This window comes from Sorex araneus, chromosome 3 (assembly GCF_027595985.1).
Source record: "Sorex araneus isolate mSorAra2 chromosome 3, mSorAra2.pri, whole genome shotgun sequence".
Lineage (NCBI taxonomy): Eukaryota > Metazoa > Chordata > Mammalia > Eulipotyphla > Soricidae > Sorex > Sorex araneus.
The window spans coordinates 49,341,591-49,355,985 of NC_073304.1; the positions used below are offsets into that span (position 1 = coordinate 49,341,591).

Below are 14,395 nucleotides of genomic sequence, written 5' to 3' on the forward strand. Positions count from 1 at the left end.
CCACGATCCCGAGCTCCGGGCCAAGGGGGCGGGCCGAGCCGCTCCTGCTGGGGCCCGAAGCTCGGCGTCGGGCCCGCGGCGCTGTGCTCCGCTGCTGAAGGCGCGGCGGCCGCGGCCAGCCCCGTGCGCGCCACAGTGCGGCTCGCTCGCCAGGAGCGCACGCCCGGTCGGTCCCCAAGGCCCTCTGGAGGTGACTCGGGCGGGCTGGGCCGGGCGGCGTCGCTGTTTGGGGAAGGCGGGGATGAGGCGATGAGGAGCCGCGCCGCCGCCGCCGCCGCCGCCGCTCCCTGCCCGCAGCGGCCGTAGCGGGAGTCGGGGCGGGGGCGAGGCCAGCTGTACCCCCCGGCGGGCGGCGGAGCGAAACAAAGGAGGAGGAGCCGCCCGAGCGGCAGGCCTGCGCCGCCACGAGAAGAGGCCGCCGCCTCTGTCGCAGCCGGGGGGTCGCCCGGGCTCTCGAGCCGCCGCGCTCCGTCCGCGGGCGCCGGCGCTAGGCTGAGGCCGGCCCGGGCCGAGGAAGCCGCCCCCGGAGCCCCTGCGCCCGCTCGCCGGCGCCGCCCCCGAGCCGCCTCGGCCGTGGTCGCGGCCCGGGCGGGAGGCGGCGGCCGCCGGCGAGGCGAGGCGAGGCGGCGCGGCCCGCGCCCAGCCTGTCAGGCCCGGGGCCCCGACCCGCTGCGGCTCGCGGGCCGCCCCCGATGCGGAGGCGCTGCCGCCGGGGCCATGCAGCAGGCGCCGCAGCCCTACGAGTTCTTCAGCGAGGAGAACAGTCCGAAATGGCGCGGATTGTTGGTGCCGGCCCTGAGGAAGGTCAGTGCGGGGGGCCGGGGCGGCCGTCTTGTGTGTGTGAGACTGTGTGTGAGTGTGGGGGGGGGGAGGGAGGGACTGGGGGTGGCGGGCGGCGGCGCGGGAGGCGGGCGGGGCGCCCCACGCTTGCCGCCCCGCAGACGTCCTAACGGGGAGCCGCGTCCTCCCAGCGCTGGCGCCCCGCGGAGTGGCCCGGCAGGGGGGCTCGTCTTGGCGGGGGGGGGCGACCCCCCAAGGGGCCGTTTTTCTCCACTTTTGCGAGGGTGTGTGTGTGTGTGTGTGTGTGTGTGTGTGTGTGTGTGTGTGTGTGTGTGTGTGTGGTGGGGTGAGTTCTCCTTGCCTGGCCCCAGGAGGAGGACGGTTTTGCGAGGATTATAAAACTTAAGATTTCGTGTTGCAGCCCTTTCGCCAGGCAACTTCCGCCCTTGACCAATTTGTTGTCCTCAGGCTGGATTCGGGCGAGAGAAAGTCCCCGCGTTAGAGGCCAGGTTTCGAAAACAAAAGACGCATTTCCAGGCCCGGGAATGAGCTGTAATGGAGTTGTTGGGGGTTTGGGGGTGGGGGGAAGGGGGGGTCGTCAACCCCCGGGGCGGTCCCGCGCGTGCTAAGCCAAGACAGGGAGGGGGACGCTTGCTGGAGGCGCTACTTTTTCCCCCCCACCAGCAACGTGCAGATGTTTCCCGGGGGTGACAGCCCAGGGTGGCGCTCTCTGCCACCACTAAGATCGGTTGAAAGAGTCCCACACAGACACCCCACCCCACCCTGCGCGTGACCCACCGGAGGCCCCGCTGGTTGGTGAGAGGTTTCCCCGGGGAAAATCGGTTAGGGTCCTGTCTCTGCGCCGGTCGCATGTCTGGACTTGGAAGCACTCATCTCCTGACTAACTAGCTCCTGACTCTTTGAGTCGCTGAAGTTTGCAGGGCGGGCGGGGGGCGGGTGTGGGCATGGGTGGTGGTGCATCTCTGCTGTTGCTGATGTTGGATTTAGGTCACAGTTGCTCTGTGCATGTTTATCTTATGCCCTTTGGTCCCGGGTAGACAGTTCAGGATGGGGGATCTGGGTGGGAGGTGAGGTTCCAAGTTTCCAAGCACAGCTCCGTGTCCCTTTGTGCAAAAATATCCTCGAAGAAGTTTTAAAATAACAGAGAACCAGTAAGCGCGACAGCCCAAGGCAGCATTTTGGAAAAGAAGTCTTCCTGTGTTCCGTTCGTGGAACTCAACGAAAGTCTGTTCGCTTGTTTATTACATTTCTAAAGGCAAGCATATTTCTTCGCAGAGTTGAGTTTCAAAAGGAAACCCCAACTCATGTCATTCTTCAAAAAGTTTCACATATAGTTCTGGACTTCTAAGCAGATAACTTAGTTAAAAAATTATCAATTCTAATGTATGTAAAGAATTAAGTTACCAGTAAAAAAGCTAGGAGAATGATCCTGAAAGAAAACAACTTTGAAACATTTGTGGAAGGTTAAGTGTGGTTGGTGAGTTCCAACTGCAGAGTGGAATAAGAAATGGTAAAAGGGAGGTAGGCAGATTCTGATGCTCCTTTTACATGATTATAATGAAGTTAGCTACTTTTAGAGTGAAATCTGTTCATACTGTATTAGCATTGATGGAAAACAACTCGTAAGTGGTACAGAATTTAAACAAACAAAAAAACTACAGCTATTTGAACACAATGGAGTGTACAGACATGAAGAGATGGTGAGCAGCCTGTTAAAGGATAAAAAGAACTGAGCAGAAAATTCAGATGCTACTGAAGAAATAGATGTTTCAGCAGTCAACTGAGTTAAAATCTGAAAAGAAACAATATTTTTTTCCCCAGAGTAATAAAGTTAGAATCCAGATACTTGGAATAAACTGTATTAAGTAGCTGGTATACAACCCAAAATTATTATTTTTTTTTTTTATTTTTTTTTTTTTAATTTATTTATTTTTAATTAGAGAATCACCGTGAGGGTACAGTTACAGATTTATATACTTCTGTGCTCACACTTCCCTCATACAAAGTTTGGGAACCCATCCCTTCACCAGTGCCCATTCTCCACCACCCGTAAACCCAGTGTCCCTCCCACCCTCCCCAATCCCATCTCCCCCCCACCCCACCCTGCCACTGTGGCAAGGCATTCCCTTCTGCTTTCTCTCTCTAATTAGCTGTTGTGGTTTGCAACAAAGGTGTTGAGTGGCCGCTGTGCTCAGTCTCTAGCCCTCATTCAGCCCGCAACTCCCTTCCCCCACATGGCCTTCGACTGCAATGTAGTTGGTGATCGCTTCTCTGAGTTGACCTTTCCCCGGAACGTGAGGCCAGCCTCGAAGCCATGGAGTCAACCTCCTGGTACTTATTTCTACAGTTCTTGGGTGTTAGTCTCCCACTCTGTTATTCTATATACCATAGATGAGTGCAATCTTTCTATGTCTGTCTCTCTCTTTCTGACTCATTTCACTCAGCATGAAACTTTTCATGCCCATCCACTTAACTACAAAATTCTTGACCTCCTTTTTTCTAACAGCTGCATAGTATTCCATTGTATAGATGTACCAAAGTTTCCTCAACCAGTCATCCGTTCTGGGGCATTCGGGTTTTTTCCAGATTCTGGCTATTGTAAACAGTGCTGCGATGAACATACATGTGCAGATGTTGTTTCGATTGTACTTTTTTGATTCTCTGACAACCCAAAATTATTAAATAAAAGAATTAGGGCCCAACTGCCACAGCTGTCCCCATATTGACTCACCCACTGGCCCTGCTCTACTGATTCCCGACTAAGTCTCTTAGGAGGTTCAGGCCAGGCAGCTAAAATTCACAGAAACACCAATCCCTTTGCCTGAAAACTCCTGGCTCCCTTCAGGAGGCCTGTAGGCTGAGTACTCCAACTGGCTGCCTCACCCATACCCCAGCAGCCACACAAAGCAGTCAACTCTACCACTTCTCGAATATTCTTTGCAGAGACACCAAACTGAATAATTACAGGTAGAATTCTGGAGTCTTCTCAGTTGTTATGGGCAGCTTCCCTCCCCTTCTCCCCACCCCCATACTTTCAGAAGCCTTTGGCTGCCACATCTACCTCCCAGAGCTGTTGCCCTGTCAACTCAGTTGGTCCAGGCTATAGATCCTGAAGTCTCCGGCCACAAATGTAGCCCTATAATTCCTCCTAATTCCTCAATATTAAAATTCCAGGAGGAGCACACCAAATTAGATGGGAAAGTAACATATAAGCCACTTAAACTCAGCAAACAAAAACAATAATGCAGAAGGCTCAAGAAACAACATTCAGCTTAATAATTCTTAGACAAGGACTTAACCATGTTATATATGAAAATATATGACAATTTTCACATAAAATTGATTTTTTATACTTATTGATTTTTTTTTTTAAATTTTTTTTTATTTATTTTTTTGCTTTTTGGGTCACACCCAGCGATGCTCAGGGGTTAGTCCTGGCTTTGCACTCAGGAATTGCTCCTGGCAGTGCTTGGGGGACCATATGGGATGCTGGGGATCGAACCCGGGTCGGCCGCGTGCAAGGCAAACGCCCTACCGCTGTGCTATCGCTCCAGCCCCTATACTTATTGATTTTAATACTGGAACTTCGTTATCTAATCCGTATTCTAGAATTGTGCAACAGTTGTGGCTTCTATCTACATTAACTAAAAAATTTAAAAGATTAAAGAATTGGAATAATATGATCCATTCTCAGAGAAAAGTAAAATGAATATAAATCAACCCAGATTTGAGCCAGATGTTGAATTGATCAAAATATTAGGTATCTATTATAAATAAATACAATGGCGGAATGGGAAATATGCTAATAAATAATGTATGAAATCTCAATAGAGAAATAATATCTGCTTAAAAGAACCAAATACACATTGTAGAACTGAAAATACCAGAAATTCACAATCTCCCAACTTAATACAGTACTGGAAATTCACAGTTCTTCCAACTTACAGGATGGAGATAACAAGGAAAGAACCAATAAACTTAGAAATAGGTAAAAAAAAATAATTATTATTCTTTCCTCCCATATTTTCTCTTCTGTAGGTATATTGCTATTTTCCCAAGGGGGTTCCTTTCCTTTTATAGAAGTCCTTTTATAGTACTTCTTGGAAGACCAGTGGAAGTGAATTCCTGAACTGTTTTTGTCTGAAAAGCCCTTTTTTTCCTCCTTCAAATCTGTGATAACCTAACTGGGTAGCATTCTCTTGGTTGGGAGTTATTTCTATTCGATACTTGGTATAAATCATGTTAATTCATCTGGCTAATAGAGTTTTTGTGGAGAAATCTGGCTGATATTCTAATTGTGTCTCTGCATATGTGAATTCTTCACCTTTTCTTTGTTACCTTTAGGATTCTTTGACTTTTGGACAGTTTGAATATGAGTCTTGGTACTCATATGTCCAGGTGTTTTTTTTTCTTGGAACTCTTTATTTAAGCTTTCTAGATCTGGGTGTCTTGACTCTTCTCAGCTTGGGAATGTTCCCAAAATAAGAATTCTGCCCCCTTTCTCTCTTCTGGAACCCCTATGATGTAAATGTTGGTTCTCTTCATGCTTTCTCAGTGGCTCTTATGTTACCCCTGATTTTTTTTTTTATTTCTTCCTTATGCTGCTCTTAAAAAAAAAAAAGTTTGGGGATTACATCTGGCAATGCTCAGGGCTTACTCCTGGCCCTGCACTCTGGGATCACTCCTGGTAGGCTCAGGGGGACAGTATGGGGTGCTGAAGATTGAACGGGGGCAAACCAGGTGCAAGGCAACACCTTATCTGCTACACTCTCACTCCAGCCAGATTCTGGTCTCTTTGGATGATTTCCACTACATAACCTCTGAGCTTTAATGCTGACTTAATTTTGTTTCTTCCATTCTGCTTTTGACATACTGTACTGTTTTTTAGTTAAACTGTCATTTTGTTTGTTTCTTGGATAGATGTTGTTTTTATTTGTTTTTAGGTCACACCTGCCAGTGCTTAGGAATCATTTTGGTGGACTTGGGGACCACAGGGGGTGCTGGGAGTCAGGCATGTGCAAGGCGAGTGCCCTACCTGCTGTACTATCAACTTAGGCCCCATGTTACCCCTCCTCCCCTTTCCTCTTTCCATTTGTTGTTAGCTTTGATGTTTTGATGACTGGTGGTTGCACATATGCTTTGCCTTTTAATTTTTTAGTTGAGTTGCTTTTGGCTACAGTGCTTATGGAGGTTTGCACTGTAGTTATGGTGCTTGCAAAGCTTGCCCTCATAATTGAGGTACACATCTTATGGTTGTGGTATTTGCCAACTGCTCACCAGGGGCTGCACCTGGCTGCAGTACTCATGCACTGGTTATAGTGCTCATTGGGGATCATACCCCTTTTTGTGGTCCTTTCAAATACCTGGGTGTGGTGTAGCTAGAAGTAGTTTGTAATTCTGGGGAACACAGATTACAGAGCTGCTCAAATAACAGAGCTGCCAATATTGGGCTAAGACATATGGGACTTCAGGAATATGAACCTGTGACCATATGCTAAGCTAATGAACAGTCCTGTGTGTCCTGAGCCACTATGTTTTTTGTTTTGGTCACACCTGTGATGCTTAAAGGCTAATTGCCATTGTTACTCAGGGATTGAACCAAGGCTTTCTGCATGCAAAGCATGCTTGCTAGCTCTTTAAGCTATCTCCCTGACTTCAGTATTTTCTTCTTTAGCACTATGATTTGTGTTTGAACTTTATTCAAATTTTCTTGTGCCTTCCTTGGAGATATCTTCCATTCATCTCATTTCAGTGAGCATCATTGAATTGTAGACTTGAAGTCTTCATAGACAGTTAGCATAACTGTCATCTATTTAGGAGATTTTTTTCAGGTTATTATCTTTAGCCAATGATATAGGTAAGTTCCTCTACCTTCCCATTTTGTGTTCCATGATGGCCTGGGCAAGGGTGTGGGAATTTACAAATGCTGTCCCTATCTCTGACTCTGAGTCCAAATGTACCTGGGCAGTGAGTGACTAGGGGTATGAGATAGTAAGTACCTGTGCACCATGTGCAAGTAGCTGTCCTTTGTCAACTTGACCTTGGCATTGACTGAGGTACCTGGTGCAGAGGGTATGAGGATGCAGGGGCCTCAATCCCAGCTGGAGGGAAAAAAGTCTGGTTGTTTTTGGGCAGGCAGAGGACCATAGCAGAGGTCGTGGGAACCCCTTGCTGACAACTTTGGGAATTCTACAGGGTGCTTTCTGTTTGTGGGGGTGCTGCTTGTTTGTTAGTCACATATGGACTGGCAGGTGCTAGGTCTGTCTGTGACTCTTAAGCACTTTTGATAAGTGTCTCTCAGCCCCCAGAAGGTTTAACCATTTGCTCAGGGTGGGTAGAGCTCTCTTGAGAAATTTGCCCCCAAGAGTCTATTACTAGGAGGAATGAGATCTAATATGGTATATGGTATCCACCATCATTGCTATCAGCAAGCGTAGAAGAGGTTGCCAAGAAGGTGCCTGACAGTGACCATAAAACCAGTTTATACCTTGTAGTTTCTTATAATACTGCTATAGTATTGTAGGTATAGGGTCGGGTTGGAGTACGGGTGAATGGCATGCTGTTCCCAGCTCTCCAGAGTAAAGTTCTGGTCCTTAATAAAACCTCTTTCTTATTATTAATGGTTTGGGGCCACACTCAGTAGTGCTCAGGGATTACTGCTGCCTCTGTGCTTATGGATTATTCCCGGTGGGTTCAGGGGGACCTTATGTGGTGCTAGGGATTGAGCCTGGTTTGACTGTGTGTAAGGCAAGCTCCCTACTGATTGTACTAATTCTCTAGCCCAAGATAATAAAACTTGTAAATTGTTTTAAAGTGCTGTGATGAACATAGATGTGCATATATTCCTTTAAATTAATGTTCTTACATTTTGGGGCCAAGAAATGATAATTGCCGGTCATATGGGAATTCTATTCCTTTTTTTTTTTTTGTAGCAAGCTCCATATTTAAAGTTTCCATTCAAATGACTGTGGCAGAGAAGCCCAGGAGATACAGTAGTAAAGAAATAAACAGTTATCTGAAAGATCAGTAGGGTTAATAAGACTAGAAAGGAGAGAATAAGATTGATGTCTAGGGAAAGTTAGAATGGGACTTATTTTAGTGGACCAAGACTTGGTGAGAAGAGGTGAAACTCAGAATAGGTAGATAACCGGATAATGGGAAGTCTCAATGGGTTATTTATGCAACAGAATCATTAGATTAATTTGATCAAATTAATCAATCAAATCACTCCAAACTGAAAGCTAAGAATAGGAAATCCTATTACTTTTTGTGCCATGAACCTTAGTTTAGATTTTCTAAAGCCATTGACCATAACAGAAAAGCTATAAGGAGTCATTTGGAATTATACCAAACTTACAATGACACAGTCTAACCTGAGGAATTCAGTCAGAACTGCATTTGTAATGTGTTTTAACTTGCTGCATTTAGCTCCTTGTCAACCATGATTTAGTAGTGGTCTTCTATTTTCAGTTTAAATTTGGTATGTCATATTTGGAGCAATAGTATTGCATTAAAGTATTTTATGCTAAGCATACAAAGCATTACCTGTGTTACAATTTGACATAAATCAAGCTTATGACTTTTATATTATCCATGACTTCCTTCTCTTTCAAGGGAATAGTAGTTTATTATATCCTCTGTAGCTTGCATATTTGAATCTGGAAGGAATTTTAATGGAGCTAATGGATTTAGCATTATCTCATGTAGTCATGTTAAAAATTAACAACCTAAAATTTTTTTCCTCTTTTACATAAGAAGTATGATAGTGAGTAGAAAGTTTTTGAAATGTGTAAGACTTCATTGTAATATGTACAGATAAAACAAGATGATGAAAATAATAACAATATCTTTGAACTAGTATTGTCTCCAGTAAGTTTTCAGTGCTACCTCCTTTCCTTATAGAGTTTTATTATTTTTTTCTTTCCTGGACTGATGAGCAACTTTTGATAGTTGTTCTTTTCCTACTTTTTGAAATACCCCTCCCCCCGGCCCAGTTTAAGGTCTTCTTTTTCGTATATTCTATTTCATCTCCCCACTACATCATCTTGACATCTTTAGAGCTTAGTATTTAGACTTCTGTTTCTGCTTACAGTCATTTTCTTGGAGATCCCATTACCTTACATATCTGTATCTGATACCTAAACTTTTTATTTCTGATTCAGACCTTGATTCTGAATTTGGTAATCAAACTTCTAAATATTTTGAATAGAGGTTTGAAGTACATTTTGACCAACAATAAGTCTTCCTTATGCTCTTAAAACTTGAATCCTTTTGCTATATATAACCATAACCGTAAATGGTTACTCTGCCCTTCTTTTTGCACAAAATAAATTTCTTGAGTTATTCTTTAGTCTTATCGTTTATAACATACATCTAATCTGCTAGATAATCCTTTTATTTCTGCCTTAAATTATACCTGTATTCAGCTATCTTTTCTTTCTTTATGACCATTACCACATGGAACTAGTCACTCTCACCATTGTCCTGGAGTATTAACATAGTCTCTTAATTAGTCTTCTCTCTTTTACATTTGTATATTCAGTCTTCTGTCAAAACAAGATCTTGTCATTCCTTTGTTCAAGCGAGCCTCTCAGTGCTTCTTAGACTGAAACTCAAAAGTACTGTGAATGACCTGCTTGGTCCAACATAATGTTACTGCTCCCCTTCCTCTTCTACTTAGTTTAATGTTGGTCCCCCCCTTTTTTTTTACTTTATTCCTACCCATACAGATTTTTTTTTGTACCTGTATATAACACAGGTATGTTCCCATTATCTCAGGATTTTTTGATGTCTCTTCTGCTTAAGACAACTTGCCCACAGATGATTGGATCTTTTAACTACTTTTAGATATTCAGGAAACATTTCCTTTCTGATAAAGTCTTCTCTTGCATCCTATCTAAAACTGCTGCATCCCTGCTTCCAGAACATTCCTGTTTAAATGTTCACAACATGACTCAGTCCAAGTTTATCATCTTCCATAAACTTAACATCTACAGAAGATATGGTATACCCAGTTCTCTATCCTAAAGCCTAGTCATCATGTTTCCCTTTCCTCTTATTCATACAGTCAACACTGAGTCTTTTTAATTCTTTCATTGAAACTAGGTTTCTACATTTTTCCTAGAATTTAAACATTGTGGTTTACAAAGTTGTTCATAATACAGTTGCTATAGGCATTCATTGTTCTAAAACCAGCACACCACAGTGACTTTCCCTCCAACATTTTCCCATTTTCCTAACCACAATCCAATACTGCCCCCTTAGCAGGCACATAATTGTTTTATATTGCCTGTTAAAACTAAGTGGCTAATGAAATTATCAAAAATACTTGAGTGAAAGAAAATTTGTGAAAATTGTTCTCTTACCACTGTAGTCATTAAGTCCTTATCTGTAGATTTATTAAGCTGTTTTGTTGCTGGTTGAGCCTTATATGTTATTGGTTTTGTTTTTTGAATTTAGTTGGGTTCTACGTTATTTTCCCATTTAATTTGGTGTTTGTTCCTATACTGGGATGTTAGTATTGTGGAAATGAGAGGTTTATGCGACCACATATGTGGCTTTGTGGTCTAGAAACTTGAGGATCTATAGAACTAGGCCAATGGATGAGTGTTGATATGGCAGCGGAAGAGGCTGTGGAATATGGGATAGTTTATTTATTTATTGCTTTGCATTTTAAGCATTTTAAGTTAAATTTTTAAAATGTTCATAGTAAGTTCAGATAGTTATGGTTGCAAATACTGATTTTTTCTTCTTTGGGTCTATACCCAACTGTGCTCAGGCTTACTTCTGGTTCTGTGTCAGGGATCACTCCTGTTGGGACTCTGGGAACTGTATGTGTGCCAGGGATTGAATCCAGGTCAACTGCATGCAAGGCAAACATCATAACTGCTAAAGTATCTTTCCAGTCCATAAATATTGATACTTTAAATTTTAGAAGTTCAGTGTTTTTCAAATTATCTAAGATATAAAATTAAAATGTAAAACTAAAATTTAATAATTTCCACCATTCATTCTCATAAAATATACATGACAATCTATTTTTATGTTTGAAAATCCTTGATGGTGCCTAGAAATAGCTCAGTGGTAGATGTGTGACTTGGTGAGTTTGAATTTAGTACCCCCCTGCATTGTCAAATGTCAGTCTTCCAGGACTGACTTTACATATCTTTGGCACCTCTACAGAGTGTTCTATCTCTGGTGCATCACAGCCAAGTGCGTGTATGTATACCATGATTAAAGTGTACAGTATGTGAGTATTAAGTAAGTGAGCATCACAACTGTGTGACATTGCCTCTTGTAACCTTGTGACCTCCTCTCGTTATTCTAATAGCAATAATAATAGAATGGGGGTGGGGGAGAGAAAGAATTAAACATTTCTAAATAAACTTCTAGAAGTCTTTATCCCTAAGTTGTTTTTATACTTTTCTATAACAGAAAAGTCTGTATATTGAATTTTTTCCTTTTTTTTTTTGACTTTCCAACTTGAGTGTCTACACTTTATTTTAAGCACAGTGGTTCACAAAACTTTAAGTACCACACCCTCCATCAGAATGTCCACTTCCATCCTACTGTCCCACCACCCCCAAATTATTCCCTTATGCTAATAAACTTTAAAACTCTGCCTTAAAAAAAATTTTTTTTATTAGTGAATCACTGAGAGGTACAGTTACAGACTTACAAACTTTCATGCTTGTGTTTCAGTCATAAAATGCTTGAGTACTCATGCCTCCACCAGTGTCCATTCTCTACCACGGATGATCCCAGAATCCTTCCCATCCCTCCTACCCCATCCCCCCCCACACCGCCCCGCCTCTGTGGCATAGTATTCCTTTTTGTTCTCTCCTTTTGGATGTTGTGATTTGCTATAGAGGTATTGAGTGGCCATCATGTTTGATCTGTAGTCTACTTTCAGCACGCATTTTCCATCCCGAGCGGGCCCTCCAACAACAACTTTACTTGGTGTTCCCTTCTCTATCTGAACTACCTTTTCCCCTTGCATGTGAGGCCGGCTTTCAAGAAGTGGAGCAAACCTCCTGGTACTTATCTCTACTATTCTTGGGTGTTGGTGTCCCGTTCTGTTACTTTATATTCCACAAATGAGTACAATCTTTCTATGTCTGTCTCTTTTTCTGACTCATTTCACTTAGCATGATACTTTCCATGTTGATCCACTTATATGCACATTTCATGACTTCATCTTTTCTAATAGCTGCATAGTATTCCATTGTGTAGATGTACCAAAGTTTCTTTAGCCAGGCATCTGTTCTCAGGCAACTCAGTTTTTTTCCAGATTCCGGCTATTGTAAGCAGTGCTGCAATGAACATACAAGTGCAAATGTCATTTCAATTATACTCTTTTGCCTCTCCAGGATATATTCCCAGAAGTGGTATTGCTGGGTCAAGTGGGGGGGGTCAATTTCTAGTTTTTTGAGAAGCGTCCATACTGTTTTCCAAAAGGGCTGAACCAGTTGGCATTCCCACCAGCAGTGTAGGAGGGTCCCTTTCTCCCCACATCCATGCCAACACTGGTAGCTTTTGTTCTTTTGGATGTGTGCCAGTCTCTGTGGTGTGAGGTGGTATCTCAGTTATTTTGATCTGCATCTTCCTGATGATTAGTGATGAAGAGCATTTTGTCATGTGCTTTTTGGCCATTCGTATTTCTACCTTGAGAAAGTTTCTGTTCATTTCATCACCCCGTTTTCTGATGTAATTGGATGTAAAACTCAGCCTTTTTTTTGGATTGAGTTATTAGTCACATGGTTGATTAAAAGAATATAAACAATAAAATTTTAAAAGTAATCAGTTTCATTGAATATGAATTACTCTGATATTTGTGTAGCTGTTTACTTTCTTTCAAAATTAACTCATTTTGTGGGTGATTATTACTTATTGTGAGCTCTTGCTGGAGGGAATCAAGATGCATCATTTCTATTACTGATTTCTTTATCTGCAGATGTAAATCCTGAAAACACTTATTAACAAAATAATTTCAAGCATTCAAACCCTTTTATTAAGCTTTTGAAAAATTATTTACTAAAATCGATATAGTGATCTAACAAAAGAATTATTCTTAATGGGCTGTCAGCCAGCAAGTCAATTAGGTTTTCTTTCAATTTTGTTTAAAGCAAAAAATTGGAAGCAGTCTGGCCTGCAAAATGATTAGTCACCTGTTTACCAGTTATTCACTTTTTTTATTTTCTAGCCTTTTCAGGACTTGTCAAATAATATCTTTCACTTTTTACTTAATGGTGGTACTTTTTTTTCCATCTCAGTATATTCAGATTGGAAAGTTAAAAACAATACTAATTTTACTACATCTTAGCCATGAGAGTGTTTAATGATTTTTGTTGTTGTTGTTGTTTTTGGGTCGCACTCAGTGATGCACAGGGGTTACCTGTGCATTACTCCTGGGGGTGCTTGAGGGACCATATGGGATGCTGGGAATTGAACCCAGGTCAACCGCATGCAAGGCAAATGCCCTACCTGCTGTGCTATCACTGCAGCTTCCAATGATTTTTTTTTTTTAGCCTGTCACTTTTTTGTTTTGTTTTGCTCTGGGGTAGGGGGTGGGGGACAGCATCCTGTGGTGCTCAAATACTATGGATGGCTCTTTGCTCAAAGGTGCTCTTATAGTAGGTGCTTAGGAGATGAAGTCCAGATATGACTAAGTCGACTTAGCTGGATTCTTTGCATAAGGTGTCACAAGATAGAAATCAAAGTTTTTCCTGAGACCACCATCTCATCTAAGACTTGGGACCCTCTTCAGGGCACATATAATTTTTGATGCAGTCAGTTTTTGTGATAGTTCATCTAAAGTCCTCAGTTGCTAGAGATGTCTCCATTCCTTGTCATGATCCTGCTTGTAACATGTGTTTGCTTATTTTGCATTCATCAGGAATGTACATGATGTTCTTCTTTTCTGCTTCCAGATCCTCTTTTCAAGTCTCACCGCATTTAGATCAAGCCCTTTTGTTGAACTCAAAGTCAACTAAGGACTTGAGTAACCTTTGCTATATATGGAACCTAGATCCCGATGGTGATGTCCTGTCATATTCACATTCATATCATATTCATGCCCAGCTCCAATCAGGTAGAGAGAATCTTGGGAATCATTTTAGAATTCTGCCTGCTTTATTAAAAATAACCACCATATAATATAATTGGTAAGGTCAGTTTTAATACTTATTAAAACTGAAGGTCAGCTTTAATATTATTAAATATGTTTAATATAATTAATATATACTTTATATTTAATAGTAAATGTTTATTGACTATCACTTAAAACTGACCAGTTTAATATTTATCTTCAGACAAAATCTGTTTTGATTTTTTAGTTCAAATGAATGTAATACATGAGTTATTGTCTAAATCTAAATGTTAGATAAATAAGATCTGAAAACTTTCTTCTAATTTTTTCTTGTGATTTAAATAGCGTATTATTGCACTTTCATTGTTCTTAGGACCTTTTTCCCCTCAGCAGGGTCTATTTTTTGACAGTAAAGTATGGAAGAAACAAGATACTGAAATGAAAAATATTAATTATTTCTTTGGTCTAGCCTAGAGTTAATTTTTTATTACATCTGAGGGCACTAAA

At 42.1% G+C, this 14,395-nt stretch overlaps 1 protein-coding gene across 3 annotated transcripts in view; it reads left to right on the forward strand.

Moving 5' to 3' along the window:
• The first annotated feature begins 608 nt into the window (after positions 1 to 608).
• SOS2 (SOS Ras/Rho guanine nucleotide exchange factor 2) overlaps positions 609 to 14,395 on the forward strand; it is a 114,484-nt gene continuing 100,697 nt past the window's right edge. For all 3 annotated transcript variants that reach the window (XM_055130827.1, XM_055130828.1, XM_055130829.1), the window contains exon 1: positions 609 to 804. In XM_055130827.1, coding sequence (XP_054986802.1) covers positions 718 to 804 — 87 coding nt within the window. In that variant the 5' untranslated portion in view covers positions 609 to 717. The remainder of the gene's footprint in view (positions 805 to 14,395) is intronic.